Source organism: Oncorhynchus mykiss, chromosome 21 (assembly GCF_057628025.1).
Source record: "Oncorhynchus mykiss isolate SJ-2025 chromosome 21, ASM5762802v1, whole genome shotgun sequence".
Lineage (NCBI taxonomy): Eukaryota > Metazoa > Chordata > Actinopteri > Salmoniformes > Salmonidae > Oncorhynchus > Oncorhynchus mykiss.
In genome coordinates this window covers 10,011,193-10,033,538 of record NC_143042.1, presented here as the reverse complement: position 1 = coordinate 10,033,538, position 22,346 = coordinate 10,011,193, and the positions used below count along the sequence as shown (strand labels likewise).

The window sequence follows — 22,346 nt, the reverse complement described above, 5'->3', positions numbered from 1 at the left end:
ATTGTATCTACATGTTGTTAGCATGCTAGACATGGAGTATGATTAACATTGGATCTACGTGTTAGTTGTTAGCATGCTAGACATGGAGTATGGTTAACATTGTATCTACATGTTAGTTGTTAGCATGCTAGACATGGAGTATGATTAACATTGTATCTACGTGTTGTTAGCATGCTAGACATGGAGTATGGTTGACATTGGATCTACATGTTGTTAGCATGCTAAACATGGAGTATGGTTGACATTGGATCTACATGTTGTTAGCATGCTAAACATGGAGTATGGTTGACATTGGATCTACGTGTTGTTAGCATGCTAAACATGGAGTATGGTTGACATTGGATCTACATGTTGTTAGCATGCTAAACATGGAGTATGGTTGACATTGGATCTACGTGTTAGTTGTTATCATGCTAAACATGGAGTATGGTTGACATTGGATCTACGTGTTAGTTGTTATCATGCTAGACATGGAGTATCGTTGACATTGTATCTACATGTTGTTAGCATGCTAGACATGGAGTATGGTTGACATTGTATCTACATGTTGTTAGCATGGAGTATGATTAACATTGTATCTACATGTTGTTAGCATGGAGTATGATTAACATTGGATCTACGTGTTAGTTGTAAGCATGCTAGACATGGAGTATGGTTGACATTGGATCTACATGTTGTTAGCATGCTAAACATGGAGTATGGTTGACATTGGATCTACATGTTGTTAGCATGCTAAACATGGAGTATGGTTGACATTGGATCTATGTGTTAGTTGTTATCATGCTAGACATGGAGTATGATTAACATTGTATCTACGTGTTGTTAGCATGGAGTATGATTAACATTGTATCTACATGTTGTTAGCATGCTAGACATGGAGTATGGTTAACATTGGATCTATGTGTTAGTTGTTAGCATGCTAAACATGGAGTATGATTAACATTGGATCTACATGTTGTTAGCATGCTAGACATGGAGTATGATTAACATTGTATCTATGTGTTAGTTGTTAGCATTATAGACATGGAGTATGGTTGACATTGTATCTACATGTTGTTAGCATGCTAGACATGGAGTATGGTTGACATTGGATCTACATGTTGTTAGCATGCTAAACATGGAGTATGGTTGACATTGTATCTACATGTTGTTAGCATGCTAGACATGGAGTATGATTAACATTGTATCTACATGTTGTTAGCATGCTAAACATGGAGTATGGTTGACATTGGATCTATGTGTTAGTTGTTAGCATTCTAGACATGGAGTATGGTTAACATTGGATCTATGTGTTAGTTGTTAGCATTCTAAACATGGAGTATGGTTAACATTGGATCTATGTGTTAGTTGTTAGCATTCTAGACATGGAGTATGGTTAACATTATATCTATTTGATCTGTTTAAAAAATATATATTTCACCTTTATTTAACCAGGTAGGCCAGGCCTGTTCAGTTAAGAACAAGTTCTTATTTACAACTGCAACCTGGCCAAGATAAAGCAAAGCAGTGTGACAACAACACAGAGATACACATTGGATAAACACATGGGTTAGCTATTAGCATGCTAGCACAGCCAGAACCCTTGAACCTGCATGTTTCTCTGTATGGTGTTGATACTGCACGGTGCAAGACGTAAACCCACAGATGTGTGTGGGGTTAACGTGATGATGTGGCTCTCCTGATGACCGGGTGAATGCAGCCTCGGAGGAAGAGGGAAGATTCATGGACCACGACGAGACACAGCTGTCCACCGCAATAACATTAACATTCCCATCTCTCTCCGTCTCTCTCTCTCTCACACACACTGCGGTTGATCTGTCCCAAGACACTTCCATTGCAGACTGGTTGCAATGTGTGTACAATTGTAGCCATTGAGAAGTCACTTTTCTTGATCGTTTTTTTGTAACGGAGTGTGTGTCAGTGTGTTTATGTAAATTCTATTCTATTTCATCTGCTCCCACCCAGAGCGGTAACCTTCCATGTTAACAGAGATGGCAGGATGTCAAAAGAGCGAATGAAAAGGAGAGAGGTCTTGTTGAGTAAACCAAGGTCTTACACACACCAAATATAGCCATGTATTCCTGCTACTGGCCTTGTTCCACCCACACACACCATGAGAGAGCAGCATGCACTTTGTGCCACAGCAGAGCTGCTTTTCAACTGGGTAAGCAGACAGACAGACTGGCTGGCTGGCTGGCTGACTGACTGAGAGCGTCAACTAATTGAAATGGCTGCAGGACAAATCAACAGAAAGTCTCTCCTTCCTTTTCCCTCTGTTTGACTTAAGATAAAAAGAGCAGTGGTCACCCACGCTACCCCCCCCCCCCCCCCCCCCATCTCTCTCTGTCCTTCCCATCAGACATAAATTACTCTACTCTTCAAGCCCTTGTTTAGTTAAATCAGGTGTTTTACAACTGGTCTGGAACAAAAGCCTGCACACCCTGTGGGTCATCTAGGATTGAGTAACACTGGTTTACAGAGAGGGTTAACTGAATAGCTCTACTATATAAATGCTCTTCTTTATGTCTTAATGTCAGATGAGAGGTACTTTGAAAGTCTCTTGGATGTTGTTTTAAACAATAGTAGCCTAGTAGAGCCAGGGGTCCTAGCTGGATCACCATGCATCATAGCAGTTCTGGTTAACGCCTGTAAAAAAATCTAATCCTAGAAAGGGCAAGGGGTGCGTTTCATATTAAAAACACCATAAACTGGGAGTCGAGCGAGGACAGCTGAAAAGTTTCTCTTAGGCTGAGAGGAAAAGAATTGACAGATTGGGAAGGCATGGAAAATGAACCTTGGGCTTGTCTGATTTTGGCAAAGTGTGCGTGCGTGTGTGCACTCGCTTTCATGCATGTGAAAAATATGGGTCAGTAGCTGGAGGGACTGAAAACACAAAGGACGCACACACTGATGTCATCATCGTGCGACATGAAAACTAGCTAAAGCGTTATCGATTAGATAAGCAGAAACACAACAGCTGTAAAAGGTATTCCTAGAAAAATATTCCCTGTAGATTCTGGAAAACGGATTGTCATTCAAGAACAGAACAGTATCTATCTGCAGCCTTAGTCTGGAAATAGCCTAGACACTGACTGCAACAGCTGCTTTCGCCAAACCCGTTACCCTAAGCCCTACATAGTGCCCTATGTTTAGCCAGGGCCCATAGGCTGCACTATATAGGTAATAGGGTGCCATTTGGGATGCTGTGTAGAAAAGAGACGGCTGAAAAATCATGTTATATTAAATTGGTTTTTTTTGTTCCTATAGATTGGTTGCAGAAATAAAGGACGGATGCATTTGCACTACAACAGAATAGAGTGGAACAGAACAGCCCTGTCTCTCACTGGTATACTGTGCTCAGAGACCCCCCCCCCCCTCCCCCCTCAATTAAATTAAGTTCAAAGGGCTTTATTGGCATGGGAAACATGATTACATTGCCAAAGTAAGTTAAATAGATAATTAGAAAAAGTTAAATAAACAATATAAAATGAATAGTACACGTTAGTCAAAGGTTTCAAAGGAATATAGACATTTCAACTGTCATTATGTCTATGTACAGTGTTGTAACGATGTGCAAATAGTTAAAGTACAAAAGGTCAAATAAATAAACATAAATATGGGTTGTATTTACAATGGTGTTTGTTCTTCACTGGTTGCCCTTTTCTTGTGCCAACATGTCACAAATCTTGCTGCTGCGATGGTACACTGTGGTATTTCACCCAATAGATATGGGAGTTTATCAAACTGGGTTTGTTTTTGAATTATTTGTGGATCTGTGTAGTCTGAGTGAAATATATCTCTAATATGGTCATAAATTTGGCAGGGGGTTAGGAAGTGCAGCTCAGTTTCCACCTCAGTTTGTGGGCAGTGTGCACATAGACAGACCTGGCTCTCAAGAGAAGACCGGCTATGGTGGCTTCGCAATAGCAAGGCTTTGCACATAGTTTGGGTCAGTCACAGTGGTTAGTTTTTATGTCACTGTGTACTCTCTATTTCGGGCCAAATAACATTCTAGTTTCCTCAATTTTTTGGTTAATTCTTTCCAATGTGTTAAGTAATTATCTTTTTGTATTCTCATGATTTGGTTGAATCTGTTTGTGAACAGAGCCCAAGGACCAGCTTGCTTACGGGATTCTTCTCCAGGATCATCTTTCTGTAGGTGATGGCTTTGTTTTGAAAGGTTTGGTAATCACTTCCTTTTAAGTGGTTGTAGAATTTAACGGCTCTTTTCTGGATTTTAATCATTAGCGGGTATCGGCCTAATTCTGCTATGTATACATTATTTGGTGTTTTACGTTGTACACTGAGGATATTTTTGCATAATTCTGCATGCGGAGTCGCAATTTGGCGTTTGTCCCATTTTGTGAATTCTTGGTTTGTGAGCGGAGCCCGGACCTCACGACCATAAAGGGCAATGGGTTCTATAACTGATTGAAGTATTTTTAGTCAGATCCCAATTGGTATGTTGAATGTTATGTTTCTTTTGGTGGCATAGAAGGCCCTTCTTGCCTTGTCTCAGATAGGTCACAACTTTGTGGAAGTTACCTGTTGTGCTGATGTTTAGCCCGAGGTATGTATAGTTTTTTTGTGTCGTCCAGGGCAACGATGTCTAGATGGAATTTGTATTTGTGGTCCTGGCAGCTGGACCTTTTTTGGAACACCATTACTTTTGTCTTACTGAGATTTACAGGGCCCAGGCCTGACAGAATCTGTGCAGAATCTCTCTCTCTCGCTCTCTCGCTCTCTCTCTCACTTGATACTAGAGTGTAGCAATTGGCCAGTGTTGATTTTTCAGTGTAGCATTTCTAGCGTTGATTCAGGAGTTAAATTAGGAAGAAGGAAGAACTAAAGGCTTTGATTTTGGTCAAACAGATGGTCAAACAGTCTTAGAAAACATCTACCAGAAAAAGTCTAATATCAATACTTATTTTTAGATTTGGAAAAAATGTTATGCCTTGAAATTCCGTAACCAACAACCCACATATCTTGAAGATATTTTCTCATTTCTCTCTCTCATGAGGAGGGAGGATAATTAATGTTTACAGAAGTAACGAGTAAAGGTGGACCTATCAATTAGTTAGTGTTTTTCTTGACATCAATTTTGTTTATTATTTATTAAGTGATTAGAACTCAATTCCGTTAACAAATCGGTAACAGAATGTCAGACGAATCAGTAACACAGTTTCTGCAATTGAATTGGCTACAATGGGAAATCATAGTCACAAACCACAGTTGGGTTCACAAGTTTGCACAGTACGGCGCAGTAGAGTATTGTACAGTAAAGAAAAATAGAGTATAGTACGGTACAGTAAAGAAGGAAAGTTCTTAGGGAGCTACGCAGTATTTTTTAAAAAATGTATGTGCTATTTCTTACACTGTTACCCCAGGAAATCTTAAGTCTTATTACATACAGCCGGGAAGAACTATTGGATATAAGAGCAGCATCAACTTACCAACATTACGACCAGGAATACGACTTTCCCGTATTGGAGCCTCTGTTCAAATCAGATTTTCTTAGCCACGTACACATGGTTAGCAGATGTTAATGCGAGTGCAACGAAACGCTTGCTCGGAACACCACCTAGGACAATGGATCTTATCCCAGTAGCTGACCCAAAACAACGGCACCGCACTGGGGGCAGACGGAGCGGCCTTCTGGTCAGGCTCCGTAGACGTGCACAGTGCTCACCGCTCCCGAGTAAACTACTCACCAATGTCCAATGTCTCTTGACAACAAGGTAGATGAAATTCGAGCAAGGGTTGCCTTCCAGAGAGACATCAGAGATCTAACATTCTCTGTTTCACGGAAACATGGCTCTCTCGGGATATGTTGTCGGTATCGATTCAGCCACCAGGGTTCTCCATGCATCGCGCCGACAAAGATAATCACCTCTCTGGGAAGAGGAAGAGGAAGGGTGTGGGTGGGGGTGTGCTTTATGATTAACGACTCATTGTGTAATCATAACAACATACAGGAACTGAAGTCCATCTGCTCACCCGACCTAGAATTCCTTGCAATCAAATGCTGGCCATTTTACCTACCAAGAGAAGGTGAGCCCTCAAGGAACTTCACTGGAAACTGTATATCCAGAGGCTGCATTTATTGTAGCTGGGGATTTTAACAAAGCAAACTGAAAACGCAATCCACCGCATTTAACCATGGAAAGAGGTCTGGAAATATGGCTGAATATAAACAGTGTAGTTATTCCCTCCGCAAGGCAATCAAACAAGCGAAATGCCGGTACAGGGACAAGGTGGAGTCGCAATTCAACGGCTCATACATGAGACTTATGTGGCAGGGTCTACAGGAAATCATGGACTGCAAAAACAAAAACAGCCACATCACAGACACCGACGTCACGCTTCCAGACCTTCTTTGCCTGCTTTGCAGATAATACAGTGCCACCGTCGCGGCTCGCAACAATGACTGCGCCCTCTCCTCTCCAAGGATCATATCACCGTCAACTTACCCGCCACCCTAGACCCACTTCAGTTTGCATACCGCTCCAACAGGTCCACCGATGACGCAATCGCCATAACATTGCACACTGCCCTATCTCATCTGGACAAAAATAATACCTATGTAAGAATGCTGTTCATTGACTACAGTTCAGCATTCAACATCATAGTGCCCTCCAAGCTCATCAAGCTGGAGGCCCTGGGTCTCAACCCTGCCTTGTGCAACTGAGTGCTGGACTTTCTGATGGGCCACCGTCAGGTGGTGAAGGTCGGAAACAACATGTTCGCTAACCCTCAACACTTGGGCCCCACAAAGGTGTGTGCTCATCCTTCTCCTGTACTACAGTGCCTTGCGAAAGTATCCGGCCCCCTTGAACTTTGACCTTTTGCCACATTTCAGGCTTCAAACATAAAGATATAAAACTGTATTTTTTTGTGAAGAATCAACAACAAGTGGGACACAATCATGAAGTGGAACGACATTTATTGGATATTTCAAACTTTTTTAACAAATCAAAAACTGAATAATTGGGCGTGCAAAATTATTCAGCCCCCTTAAGTTAATACTTTGTAGCGCCACCTTTTGCTGCGATTACAGCTGTAAGTCGCTTGGGGTATGTCTCTATCAGTTTTGCACATCGAGAGACTGACATTTTTTCCCATTCCTCCTTGCAAAACAGCTCGAGCTCAGTGAGGTTGGATGGAGAGCATTTGTGAACAGCAGTTTTCAGTTCTTTCCACAGATTCTCGATTGGATTCAGGTCTGGACTTTGACTTGGCCATTCTAACACCTGGATATGTTTATTTTTGAACCATTCCATTGTAGATTTTGCTTTATGTTTTGGATCATTGTCTTGTTGGAAGACAAATCTCCGTCCCAGTCTCAGGTCTTTTGCAGACTCCATCTGGTTTTCTTCCAGAATGGTCCTGTATTTGGCTCCATCCATCTTCCCATCAATTTTAACCATCTTCCCTGTCCCTGCTGAAGAAAAGCAGGCCCAAACCATGATGCTGCCACCACCATGTTTGACAGTGGGGATGGTGTGTTCAGTATGATGAGCTGTGTTGCTTTTACGCCGACCATAACGTTTTGCATTGTTGCCAAAAAGTTCAATTTTGGTTTCATCTGACCAGAGCACCTTCTTCCACATGTTTGGTGTGTCTCCCAGGTTGCTTGTGGCAAACTTTAAACGACACTTTTTATGGATATCTTTAAGAAATGGCTTTCTTCTTGCCACTCTTCCATAAAGGCCAGATTTGTGCAATATACGACTGATTGTTGTCCTATGGACAGAGTCTCCCACCTCAGCTGTAGATCTCTGCAGTTCATCCAGAGTGATCATGGGCCTCTTGGCTGCATCTCTGATCAGTCTTCTCCTTGTATGAGCTGAAAGTTTAGAGGGACGGCCAGGTCTTGGTAGATTTGCAGTGGTCTGATACTCCTTCCATTTCAATATTATCGCTTGCACAGTGCTCCTTGGGATGTTTAAAGCTTGGGAAATCTTTTTGTATCCAAATCCGGCTTTAAACTTCTTCACAACAGTATCTCGAACCTGCCTGGTGTGTTCCTTGTTCTTCATGATGCTCTCTGCGCTTTTAACGGACCTCTGAGACTATCACAGTGCAGGTGCATTTATACGGAGACTTGATTACACACAGGTGGATTGTATTTATCATCATTAGTCATTTAGGTCAACATTGGATCATTCAGAGATCCTCACTGAACTTCTGGAGAGAGTTTGCTGCACTGAAAGTAAAGGGGCTGAATAATTTTGCACGCCCAATTTTTCAGTTTTTGATTTGTTAAAAAAGTTTGAAATATCCAATAAATGTCGTTCCACTTCATGATTGTGTCCCACTTGTTGTTGATTCTTCACAAAAAAATACAGTTTTATATCTTTGTTTGAAGCCTGAAATGTGGCAAAAGGTCGCAAAGTTCAAGGGGGCCGAATACTTTCGCAAGGCACTGTACCTGTTCACCCACGAATGCGTGGCCACGCACACCTCCAACTCCATCATCAAGTTTGCAGACGACACAACAGTAGTGGGCTTGATCACCAACAACGACGAGACAGCCTACAGGGAGGAGGTGAGGGCACCTGAGTGTGGTGTCAGGAAAACAACCTCTCACTCAAAAGAGATGATCGTGGACTTCAGGGAACAGCAGAGAGGAAACCCCTGTATCCACAACAAAGGGACAGCAGTGGATAAAGTGGACAGTTTTAAGTTCCTGGGTGTACACATCACAGACAAACTGAAATGGTCCACCCACACAGCCTCAGGAGGCTGAAGAAATGTGTCTTGTCACCCAAAACCCTTTTACAGACAAACTTTTACAGATGCACAATCGAGAGCATCCTGTCGGACTGTATCACAGGCTGATATGGCAACTGCACCGTCTTCAACCGCAAGGCTCTCCAGAGGGTGGTGTGGTCTGCACAACGCATCACCTACAGCACTCGATGTCACAGGAAGGCCAAAAAGATCCTCAAGGACAACAACCAACACCAAGCCACTGCTTGTTCACACAACTATCATCCAGAAGGTGAGGTCAGTACAGGTGCATCAAAGCTGTGACCGAGAGATAGAAGCTGTTTTTCAATCTCAAGGCCATCAGACAGCAATCACTACCTCAGAGAAGATGCTGCCTACATTGAGACCTAATCACTGGACACATTTTAATGAATGGATCACTAGTCACTTTAAACAATGCCACTTTAAATAACGCCCCTTTAATAATGTTTACATATCTTACATTACTCATATCACATGTTTATACTGTATTTTATACCATCTATTGCACCTTGCCTATGCCGCTCGGCCATCGCTCATCCATATACTTATATGTACATATTCTCATTCACCCCTTTAGATTTGTGTGTATTGGGTAGTTGTTGGGGAATTGTTAGATTACTTGTTAGTGCACAAGCATTTCGCTACACTCGCATTAACATCTGCTAAACATGTGTATGTGACCAATCAAATTTGATTTGAAGTACTGTACAGAATGTAGAATTGTGCCATTTTCACATACAGTATGTAGACACTGATATTGTGCTGGAGATAATGAAAATGAGGTTGAAAAGTGGAATTGCCCTTTAAAACAACAACCAAAATGACTGCCTGTAACAGTGTTTTGGTTTAACACAAATAGGAGTTAAGTCTAGATCAGCTCTTGAATAGTGTTGAATAGAAATAACACTGTGAGTGTTAATTACCCCATAGTGTTACGTTTGAGTAACACCGGCAAGTGTAATGCAGTGTTCATTTCTGCACTATAGAGTGTTACATTAACTATCACAATGTAACACTATTATCAGAGTACTTTTTACATTCTGTAGAGTGGTATCATATGTACTCTAAGATGGTGTTAAAATATACTTTAATTATTAATTTAACACTGTTCAATGTACTGTGAGGAGAATATCTATGAGAGGAGTAATAGGTCAAACACTTCTGTAGGTTGCTGGTGTGTGTGTGTATGTGTGTGTGTGTGTGTGTGTGTGTGTGTGTGTGTGTACCGTAGCTTCGAATTGGTGTTTATTTGCAGTTTGACGACCAAGACGCAGCAGGTATTGTCCGACTAGGACGAACAGAGGGTATTTGACTCTCAGACAATTCATCTCCTATAGTAACAAAGTCCCTCTCAGACAAATCGAGATGATCATTTCATGAATTCTCTGTGTTGAGTAATTCCAACTCATTAGCGTAGCCACTCAGGGCATTTAACTGCTAAAGCCTCAAGGCATTGTCCCACATTTATTAAGGAAGACAGAAATGCCACATCACTACCCGTTTGCATCATAATTGGCACCCTAGTCCCTATGCAGTGCACTACTTTTGCCTTATGGGCCCTGGTCAAAAGTAGTGCAGTATACCAAACATTAATAAAACCTTCCTAATATTGAGTTGCACCATCCCCTTTTGTCCTCAGAACAGCCTCAGTTCATCCAGGCATGGACTCTACAAGGTGTGGAAAGCGTTCCACAGGGATGCTGGTCCATGTTGACTCCAATGCTTCCCACAGTTGTGTTAAGTTGGCTGGATGTCCTTTGGGTGGTGGACCATTCTTGATGCACATGTGAAACTGTTAAGCTTAAAAACCCAGCAGCGTTGCAGTTCTTGACACACTCAAGCCTGGCACCTGCTACCAGACCCCATTCATGGAAATAGTTCTTCATGTTTTATGTACTCGGTGTATATGGAATAGGGTGTCATTCACGATGCAACCCCGTCACATCCTGTGTCCCTCTCCCACTGACAAACTGACCGGCCGGATGACAAGATGGTCAATGATCAAAGCCCATCAATAGACTTCCTGAATCCCAGGGGGATGGGGCTTGTACTGCGGCTATCGATTGACCGTGTCTGGTTTTCATTATTGTCGAGTCGGAATGCAAGAAAGGGGTCAGTTGCTCCTGCCAGTCACTGTGTGTGTGGGTGTGTGTGAGTGAAGTGGATGAGAGGGCAGTTTGATCTCCTAATGAATAACTTCCTGTGGAGTCGTTCCATGTCATTTCAGCAGGCTCTGACACCCACCATCACAGATTGTTCTGGAATCCTTTCTGTTGTTAGAAACAGATAAGATTGGCATTCCTGCAACATTATTTTGTTGAAATTTCATTTGATCTCTGAGAAATAAAGCTAATTTGATTGCATCCAAACTGGCCCTATTGGATTTATAAGATTCACATAATATTCAACAAATATAGTACCTAAAATCCTATTTGGGACTGACCTTCTTCTTACCATTGAGTAAGACCTGAGGAATCCAATAAAATGTTCCAAAGCCAGCCACGGACCTCCCACGCCAGTCCTTCCCCAACAACCAGTATACAGTATAAATTCACTATGTCTGACAAGTAGTAAGGAGCTGTGGCTTGGAATATTGCCTGTTCATTTGGTGAACAGGCAATAAATTAGCCATTAAAGTCGCTTGCATAAATGAGTGTGAAATTACTAGGTTTTGCCCACTAGATGCCGCTGTTTCCTGCTGCTGCCACACCGTTTTATAAATGTCGCTGGTCTCGTGTTTATTAAATGGATCACAACATTTTGCAACTTTGGGTAGAAAACCAATAACCTTTGCTCATGCTGAAAATTAATTGTTTAGTCATCCTCACAAGCCAGTCCTCCATGAACGCAGTTTGTCCTTTTCTTAGCAGGTAGGCCGTCATTGTAAATAAGAATTTGTTCTTTTAACTGACTTGCCGAGTGAAGTAAAGGTTGAATACAAATAAATTAACCAACCTAATGCTTCAGCCCCAACCCTCCTTGAAATAGTCCAACAAATGGCAGCTCTCTGAGAGGGCTGTCGCTATGGTGCAATTCTCATATGAAGGCTTTTCTTACCAACACTGATGGAGAAATGGGCTAGTGACTAAAATGTTGTGCCATCTCTAATAAAATTATAAACCATTGCATGACGGTCATAAAATTGCTAGAAAACATCTCTATAATATAGTGTGATTTAGTAACATTTCCCATTAAACTCAATCCAATACCGTTACAAATCACCATACAGTGTGTGTTTGGGACTTTTACCATTGGAGACCATTCGAGACCATAACATTAAAACCATTAGAACTACTGTAGCCTAATGGTTTGTTCAACAGGAATGGTCTAACTACTGTTGAGCTTTTTTGAAGGGATGATTATCATTATTATCATTATTATAATAATCGTGAGGCTGGCCAAACAATGTATTTTATCATGATGATTAAAAGCTATTGGTTTTTCGGCCCTAAATTGCAAAGAAAATGTTGTGATCCATTTAATAAACACAATAGACCAGCAACATTTATCAAACGGTGTGGCAGCAGCAGGAACAGCGGCATCTAGTGGGCAAAACCGGGTACTTTCACACATTTATGCAAGCGACTTTAATGGCTAATTGATCTGAACAGGGGGAATAAAACATCCCCAGATTCACAGGGATGAAGAAGCAATACTCCAAGCCACAGCTCCATGCTACTTGTCTGACACTGAGAACTCATACTGTATATACTGGCTGTTGGAGTAGGATTGGCGTGGAGATTATATGAATCCCTTCAATTCAAATGGCCAATTTTGGTTACAATTAATGAGTTGAATTTCTCAGATCAAATTATATTTCAACAAAATAATGTTTCAGAAATGAAAAAAAAAAAAAAAGTTCTATCTACAGAAACGATTTCATCACAATCTGAGATGGTGGTTGTCGATATCCTATTTCTTGTGCTTTTTGAGGTGGAATGACCCTGTGACGTCACAACCTTTACCCTATTGAGCATGTTACTGGCCACATAGATGGTTGTCAGTGCACTGGTGTGTGTGTGTGTGTGTGTTTGTTGAATTGTGACATTTGTGTGGTATCATTGTGACTTTGTGTGTGTTTGTTGAATTGTGACATTTGTGTGGTATCATTGTGACTTTGTGTGTGTTTGTCTGTCTAATTGAGATGTGTTGTAGGTTTAGAAACACCACCACTCTCTAAGTCAGGTTTAGGTATGGGATTTCTATTCAGTCAAGCTGAGATTTTCAGTTTAAAGAAATGCTTGAGGTTGTGTGTTTTGTCTTTCTTCATTTCATTATAGTGTCATGCACATGGGCTTATGTCACATTGTGGTGTTGTGTGTGTGTGTGTGTGTGTGTTCATCTCATCCATTGGATTTAGTGTGTGGTTTAACATGAGACATATGCCTATACACTTCTTAACTTTGAAGTGAAAGTTCAGTGGGTTTTTGTTTGCTAGAACACGGTATAAATGCTGTATACATGATACGTGAATCAACGTTTGAATGCACTGTTTTGTCTCTTTGTGTGTGTCTTTTTAAAGACTTCTTTTTAAATGCGTGCACATTCAAAACCTTTACACCCACACACTGAGTGTGGCTGACTTCACCCCCATCTCTCACACACGTCTGGTAATGGCATTACTTTGTCTCAAGCAGCATTTACTGCCCTGGAGCTGCTGGGAGATTGTATGTGTCTGGGGATGGTGAATTAAATCTGGGCTGTAGAAAGGGGTTTTCCTCGTGTGTGCGTGTGTGTGTGTGTGCATATTTATACCTTTAAGTGTTTGAGAATGTGTGAAAATATTGACATTGTGTGTGTGGGTGTCAGTCCACCACCTCGGTCAGGTTAATTAGTGTGTTCCTCCAGTGCTGTTACCTTCCCACAGCTGGTACCAACAACCAATAACACACAAGCAGGAAATGAGGAATGTCTTCCTTCTTCCACTCCTTCGATCTCCTCACCAGTCCCTTACGTTTTCATGTCCACTTTTGATTTCCTGTCATGTTATTAGAGGCTATAGGGCGATTCTGTGGGAACGTCAACCTAATCATGCCAAAATAAAGTTAGTCATTTGCAAATGAAACCACATGAATAATTATCCTGAAGGTCTGTATGTTGGAGTTCAGCTTTATTGGAAACGTTTTTAAAAGGAGGCCAAGTCTCTAAAAAAAGAAGTCATTTCATGGCCTTTTGGTAGAGCGCACAGAGCTCGTTTCTCCACACACAACTGTCCCCGAGTGTTGGTTAGGAAGGTGAGATGTTAATGAAGCGATACAGACCAAGTTAAAGTGTCTCCAGTCATGAAAGGATAGGGGGTGACTGGGACAATGTTACACCCTTTGTTTTATTTAGGAGAGGTTTTTGTAAAACATCCACCTAACATTGGATCATGTCCCTGATGTCTCTCTGAAGTTAACTTTCATCAAGGTTTTATATGGTATATCAGTGGTTTCTCCCTTTTTCCGGGTCACCATTATGATATCTGCAACATTCATAACGGTTGTGGTGGATATTAATGTATCATGTCTTTGCTTCAGGAGTGTGTGCATTCAACACATTTTGTGTGTGTGTTCTGATGTGTTCTTCAGACTTTTACAGAAGCCGTTGTTGATATCCTGGCTATGATCTGTTCTGGTTCAGAGGATCTTGGAAAAGATCTGCTGAAATGTGTTTCTGATACTTGGTAGTACTGTTTTTCAGATAGATAGAAAGATGAGAAGAGTGTTATGAAAGCCCCCCAAAATATACCAACATTTAGGGCTGGCATAATTATCGTATAACCATGTAAATGACGGTTATGGATGAATAAAATAAATAAGTAGTTTTTTTAATATAAAAAAATATACAAATATATAACTTAGACTTCTGCTGTTATGTTCAGTCTCCCCATAAAGCTTATCCATTTCATGTAACATCCATAACGCTTCATTTTTTTCTTAATTTCTCCAACATACCAATATTGAGAAGTCCACTTTCTTCTGTAACAGATGGAGAGAGGGAGGGTGACGGAGAGATGGGGGGTGACGGAGAGATGGGGGGTGGACGGAGAGATGGGGGGTGGACGGAGAGAGGGGGGATGACGGAGAGAGGGGGGATGACGGAGAGTGGGGGGTTGACGGAGAGTGGGGGGGTGACGGAGAGAGGGTGGATGACGGAGAGAGGGGGGATGACGGAGAGAGGGGGGATGACGGAGAGAGGGGGGATGACGGAGAGAGGGGGGATGACGGAGAGAGGGGGGATGACGGAGAGGGGGGGATGACGGAGAGGGGGGGATGACGGAGAGAGGGGGGATGACGGAGAGAGGGGGGGTGACGGAGAGGGGGGGGTGACGGAGAGAGGGGGGGTGACGGAGAGAGGGGTGGGGGTGACGGAGAGAGGGGGGGGGGTGACAGAGGGGAAAGACAGAGAGGTTGTGTCTAAGGGCAGTAGACAGGACATAGTCTGCATATTTCTCTAATCTCCAAATAAGCAGACGTCTAGTCTACAAGAATGTTTACATGTATTTCTAATCTAATGTTTCTCCCTAATTCAATTTGAGGACTGCTTCTTGCCTTTTTGTGCGCATAGTGAAAGCACAGTAGAAGAGAATAGAGCCCACTGCAAGACAATGCGTGGGGGAGACTAGGGAATTGGCTGTGGAATGTGCAATAGAATAGAGTGTAGAATGTGAAATAGGGTGTGGTGACTGGCCTACCTGTATACTATTCAGGCTGTTTGTTAGGGTGTGGTGACTGGCCTACCTGTATACTATTCAGGCTGTTTGTTAGGGTGTGGTGACTGGCCTACCTGTATACTATTCAGGCTGTTTGTTAGGGTGTGGTGACTGGCCTACCTGTATACTATTCAGGCTGTTTGTTAGGGTGTGGTGACTGGCCTACCTGTATACTATTCAGGCTGTTTGTTAGGGTGTGGTGACTGGCCTACCTGTATACTATTCAGGCTGTTTGTTAGGGTGTGGTGACTGGCCTACCTGTATACTATTCAGGCTGTTTGTTAGGGTGTGGTGACTGGCCTACCTGTATACTATTCAGGCTGTTTGTTAGGGTGTGGTGACTGGCCTACCTGTATACTATTCAGGCTGTTTGTTAGGGCGTGGTGACTGGCCTACCTGTATACTATTCAGGCTGTTTGTTAGGGTGTGGTGACTGGCCTACCTGTATACTATTCAGGCTGTTTGTTAGGGTGTGGTGACTGGCCTACCTGTATACTATTCAGGCTGTTTGTTAGGGCGTGGTGACTGGCCTACCTGTATACTATTTAGGCTGTTTGTTAGGGTGTGGTGACTGGCCTACCTGTATACTATTCAGGCTGTTTGTTAGGGTGTGGTGACTGGCCTACCTGTATACTATTCAGGCTGTTTGTTAGGGTGTGGTGACTGGCCTACCTGTATACTATTCAGGCTGTTTGTTAGGGTGTGGTGACTGGCCTACCTGTATACTATTCAGGCTGTTTGTTAGGGTGTGGTGACTGGCCTACCTGTATACTATTCAGGCTGTTTGTTAGGGTGTGGTGACTGGCCTACCTGTATACTATTCAGGCTGTTTGTTAGGGTGTGGTGACTGGCCTACCTGTATACTATTCAGGCTGTTTGTTAGGGTGTGGTGACTGGCCTACCTGTATACTATTCAGGCTGTTTGTTAGGGCGTGGTGACTGGCCTACCTGTATACTATTTAGGCTGTTTGTTAGGGTGTGGTGACTGGCCTACCTGTATACTATTCAGGCTGTTTGTTAGGGTGTGGTGACTGGCCTACCTGTATACTATTCAGGCTGTTTGTTAGGGTGTGGTGACTGGCCTACCTGTATACTATTCAGGCTGTTTGTTAGGGTGTGGTGACTGGCCTACCTGTATACTATTCAGGCTGTTTGTTAGGGTGTGGTGACTGGCCTACCTGTATACTATTCAGGCTGTTTGTTAGGGTGTGGTGACTGGCCTACCTGTATACTATTCAGGCTGTTTGTTAGGGTGTGGTGACTGGCCTACCTGTATACTATTCAGGCTGTTTGTTAGGGTGTGGTGACTGGCCTACCTGTATACTATTCAGGCTGTTTGTTAGGGTGTGGTGACTGGCCTACCTGTATACTATTCAGGCTGTTTGTTAGGGTGTGGTGACTGGCCTACCTGTATACTATTCAGGCTGTTTGTTAGGGTGTGGTGACTGGCCTACCTGTATACTATTCAGGCTGTTTGTTAGGGCGTGGTGACTGGCCTACCTGTATACTATTCAGGCTGTTTGTTAGGGTGTGGTGACTGGCCTACCTGTATACTATTCAGGCTGTTTGTTAGGGTGTGCAAAAATATCCTCCGTGTTTAACGTAAAACACCATAAAATGCATGCAGAGCAGAATTAGGCCGAATTCACAAATCTTCCATAACAAAGCCATCACCTACAGAGAAATAAACCTGGAGACGGGTCCCCTAAGCAAGCTGGTCCTGGGACTCTGTTCACAAACACAAACAGAGCCCCAGGAAAGCAACACAATTAGACCCAACCAAATTATGAGAAAACAAAAGTAGAATTACTTGACACATTGGAAAGAATTTACAAAAAACAGAGCAAACTAGAAGGCTATTTGGCCTTAAACAGAGAGTACACAGTGGTCGAATACCTGACCACAGTGACTGACCCAAACTTAAGGAAATCTTTGACTATGTAGAGACTCAGTGAGCATTGCCTTGCTATTGAGAAAGGCTGCCGTAGGCAGGCCTGGCTCTCAAGAGAAGACTATGTGCTCACTGCCCACAAAATGAGGTGGAAACTGAGCTGCACTTCGTAACCTGCCAAATGTATGACCATTTTAGAGACACGTATTTCCCTCAGATTACACAGATCCACAAAGAATTTGAAAACAAATCCAATTTTCATAAACTCCCATATCTATTGGCTGAAATACCACAGTCTGCCATCACAACATCAACATTTGTGAGCTGTTGCCACAATAAAAGGCAACCAGTGAAGAACAAACACCATTGTAAATACAACCCATGTTTATTTATTTTCCCTTCTGTACTTTAACTATTTGCACATCGTTGCAACACTGTATACAGTTGACGTCGGAAGTTTACATACACCTTAGCCAAATACATTGCAACTCAGTTTATCACAATTCCTGACATTTAATCCTAGTAAAAATATCTGTTTTAGGTCAGTTATGATCACCACTTTATTTTAACAATGAGAAATGTCAGAATAATAGTAGAGAATTATTTCAGCTTTTATTTCTTTCATCACATTCCCAGTGGGTCAGAAGTTTACATACACTCAATTAGTATTTAGTAGCATTGCCTTCAAATTGTTTAACTTGTGTCAAACGTTTCAGGTAGCCTTCCACAAGCTTCCCACAATAAGTTGGGTGAATTTTGGCCCATTCCCCCTGATAGAGCTGGTGTAACTGAGTCAGGTTTGTAGGCCTCCTTGTTCGCACAAGCTTTTTCAGTTTTGCCCACAAATTTTATATAGGATTGAGGTCAGAGATTTGTGATGGCCGCTCCAATACCTTGACTTTGTTGTCCATAAGCCATTTTGTCACAACTTTGGAAGTACGCTTGGGGTCATTGTCTATTTGGAAGACCCATTTGCATCCAAGCTTTAACTTCCTGACTGATGTCTTGAGATGTTGCTTCAATATATCCACATAATTTCCCCTCATGATGCCATCTAGTTTGTGAAGTGCACCAGTTTCTCCTGCAGCAAAGCACCCCCACAACATGATGCTGCCACCCCCGTGCTTCAAGGTTGGGATGGTGTTCTTCAGCTTGCAAGCCTCCCCTGTTTCCTCCAAACATAATGGTGGTCATTATGGGAAACGGTTCTATTTTTGTTTCATCAGACCAGAGGACATTTCTCCAAAAAGTATGATCTTTGTCCCCATGTGCAGTTGCAAACCGTAGTCTGGCTTTTTTATGGCCGTTTTGGAGCAGTGGCTTCTTCCTTGCTGAGCAGCCTTTCAGGTTATGTCGATATAGGACTCGTTTTACTGTGGATATAGATCATTTTGTACTGGTTTCCTCCAGCATCTTCACAAGGTCCTTTGCTGTTGTTCTGGGATTGATTTGCACTTTTCGCACCAAAGTACGTTCATCTCTAGGAGACAGAACGCGTCTCCTTCCTGAGCGGTATGACGGCTGCGTGGTCCCATGGTGTTTATACTTGCGTACTATTGTTTGTACAGATGAACGTGGTATCTTCAGGTGTTTGGAAATTGTTCCCAAGGATGAACCAGACTTGTGGCGGTCTACAATTTTTTTTCTGAGGCCTTGGCTGATTTCTTTTGATTTTCCCATGATGTCAAGCAGAGAGGCACTGAGTTTGAAGGTAGGCCTTGAAATACATCCACAGGTACACCTACATTTGACTCAGGCTAATTGACCCACTGGAATTGTGAAATAATCTGTCTGTAAACAATTGTTGGAAAAATTACTTGTGTCATACACAAAGTAGATGTCCTAACCGACTTGCCAAAACTATAGTTTGTTAACAAGAAATTTGTGGAGTGGTTGAAAAACTAGTTTTAATGACTCCAACCTAAGTGTACGTAAACTAGTTTTAATGACTCCAACCTAAGTGTATGTAAACTAGTTTTAATGACTCCAACCTAAGTGTATGTAAACTAGTTTTAATGACTCCAACCTAAGTGTATGTAAACTAGTTTTAATGACTCCAACCTAAGTGTATGTAAACTAGTTTTAATGACTCCAACCTAAGTGTACGTAAACTAGTTTTAATGACTCCAACCTAAGTGTATGTAAACTAGTTTTAATGACTCCAACCTAAGTGTATGTAAACTAGTTTTAATGACTCCAACCTAAGTGTATGTAAACTAGTTTTAATGACTCCAACCTAAGTGTATGTAAACTAGTTTTAATGACTCCAACCTAAGTGTATGTAAACTAGTTTTAATGACTCCAACCTAAGTGTATGTAAACTAGTTTTAATGACTCCAACCTAAGTGTATGTAAACTAGTTTTAATGACTCCAACCTAAGTGTACGTAAACTAGTTTTAATGACTCCAACCTAAGTGTATGTAAACTAGTTTTAATGACTCCAACCTAAGTGTATGTAAACTAGTTTTAATGACTCCAACCTAAGTGTATGTAAACTAGTTTTAATGACTCCAACCTAAGTGTACGTAAACTAGTTTTAATGACTCCAACCTAAGTGTATGTAAACTAGTTTTAATGACTCCAACCTAAGTGTACGTAAACTAGTTTTAATGACTCCAACCTAAGTGTATGTAAACTAGTTTTAATGACTCCAACCTAAGTGTATGTAAACTAGTTTTAATGACTCCAACCTAAGTGTACGTAAACTAGTTTTAATGACTCCAACCTAAGTGTATGTAAACTAGTTTTAATGACTCCAACCTAAGTGTATGTAAACTAGTTTTAATGACTCCAACCTAAGTGTATGTAAACTTCCTACTTCAACTGTATGTACATTGACATTTGGAATGTATTTTTTTATTTTGCAACTTTTGTGAGTGTAATGTTTGCTGTACATTTTTTATTGTTTAATTCACTTTTGTTTATTATCTATTTCACTTGATTTGGCAAAATAAACATATGTTTCCCATGTCAATAAAAATAAAGCCCTTAAAATTGAAAATTGAAGTTGACTTGAGAGAGACTTCGAAGGTTATGGGAAAACGAGTCCGTTACATGCTATAGAACAACGGTAGACTGGTCCCAGATCTGTTTGCACTGTCTTGCTGACTCTGATGGTCATTGTGATGTGGCTAAGGCACAAACAGATCTGTGATCAGGCTAAAAGAAAAGGGCTTCTATATTGTGTCTCTTTTGTACTTCAGTGTCTATCATGATCATGTGCTCAACACATAGAAAACCTGTTGTGGATTTAAGTGTGATTTTCAATTACAGGAAAACAAAAATCAAGTTAAATTGGAAAGCATACCATTGTAAGGACTGTGTCTTGGTGCGTGTTGGCTTACAGTCTGTCTGTCTTGTGTCCACAGCATGTGGAGAGGCTTGAATGTGAACTGTGCAGACAGTTCAGGGTACACACCCCTCCACCACGCATCACTGAACGGACACAGGTAAGAGTGTGTGTGAATGTGGAGAGGTGGCTGGTGGGGGTGAGGAAGTGTTTGTCCGTGTGCTTGCATGCTTGTAAGTGTAATGCAATGTGATGGCCTTTTCCAGACACACACACACACACACACACACACACACACACACACACACACACACTGGGGCTGTGCGATATATCAAATTAATTAGATTAATTTAAATGTATGTTTTTCCTCGATATTCCAAATGCCTGTATAACAAGAATCAAGTAATTTGTTTTTATCTGCTCGTTGTCATGTAGTCTTCTTGGTCTCGTCTCCTTCTCTTCTGCTGTGACTTTTAACATTCCCATTTACACATCCACACCAACACATGAAAGCCAGATCAGTTGAATTGCAAAAAAGCATGTTAAACTATTTTATTAAAATAATGACATTATTAGAGGCTCTTACGGTTGTAGAAGGTTTCTATTTAGTCTGGTCAAGTCCTGAATTCATTAGATCATTGCAGACTGTTTGAAATGCGGTGTATAGACCTTTAATTGTACAACAAAGCTGATTTAGGGAAAACAGATTCAATATATATTGTGAATCTCCCATAAGTTTGAAAAAGCTCTTACATACACACACATACACACACCAGCCCCTTTCCACATTCTCACACACACACACACACACATACACATACACACACACACACACACAACCCCCTTTTTCCCACTGTGGGACTAAGATGCGTCTGACGGCTAGCCCTGCTCAGCCAAACTGTCGGATTAACGCTGGGCTTTGGAGGCAATAATGTGGATTTCCTTCTTTAGAACAGCTGCAATAGAGGAGGGGGAGAGGGAGGGCGAAGCAGGGAGAGAAGTAGAGAGAGCGAAGCAGGGAGAGAAGTAGAGAGAGCCAAGCAGGGAGAGAAGGAGAGAGAGCCAAGCAGGGAGAGAAGGAGAGAGAGCCAAGCAGGGAGAGAAGGAGAGAGAGCGAAGCAGGGAGAGAAGGAGAGAGAGCGAAGCAGGGAGAGAAGGAGAGAGAGCGAAGCAGGGAGAGAAGGAGAGAGAGCGAAGCAGGGAGAGAAGGAGAGAGAGTGAAGCAGGGAGAGAAGGAGAGAGAGCGAAGCAGGGAGAGAAGGAGAGAGAGCGAAGCAGGGAGAGAAGGAGAGAGAGCGAAGCAGGGAGAGAAGGAGAGAGAGCGAAGCAGGGAGAGAAGGAGAGAGAGCGAAGCAGGGAGAGAAGGAGAGAGAGCGAAGCAGGGAGAGGAGGAGAGAGAGTTAAGCAGGGAGAGAGAGAGAAGGAGAGATAGTTAAGCAGGGAGAGAGAGAGAAGGAGAGATAGTTAAGCAGGGAGAGAGAGAAGGAGAGAGAGTTAAGCAGGGAGAGAGAGAAGGAGAGAGAGTTAAGCAGGGAGAGAGAGAGAAGGAGAGAGAGTTAAGCAGGGAGAGAAGGAGAGAGAGCGAAGCAGGGAGAGAAGGAGAGAGAGCGAAGCAGGGAGAGAAGGAGAGAGAGCGAAGCAGGGAGAGAAGGAGAGAGAGCGAAGCAGGGAGAGAAGGAGAGAGTGAAGCAGGGAGAGAAGGAGAGAGAGCGAAGCA

The 22,346-nt window shown here is 42.2% G+C and overlaps 1 protein-coding gene across 11 annotated transcripts in view; it reads left to right on the top strand.

Moving 5' to 3' along the window:
* The window catches only part of LOC110501015 (ankyrin repeat and sterile alpha motif domain-containing protein 1B), a 316,301-nt gene that overhangs the window by 46,176 nt on the left and 247,779 nt on the right, over positions 1-22,346 (top strand). For all 11 annotated transcript variants that reach the window (XR_016490136.1, XR_016490137.1, XR_016490134.1 and 8 more), the window contains exon 2: positions 20,709-20,789. Coding sequence is in view for 7 of the 11 variants with exons in the window: in XM_090213690.1 (XP_090069816.1) it covers positions 20,709-20,789 (81 nt within the window). In the remaining 4 variants the exon portion in view is untranslated. The remainder of the gene's footprint in view (positions 1-20,708; positions 20,790-22,346) is intronic.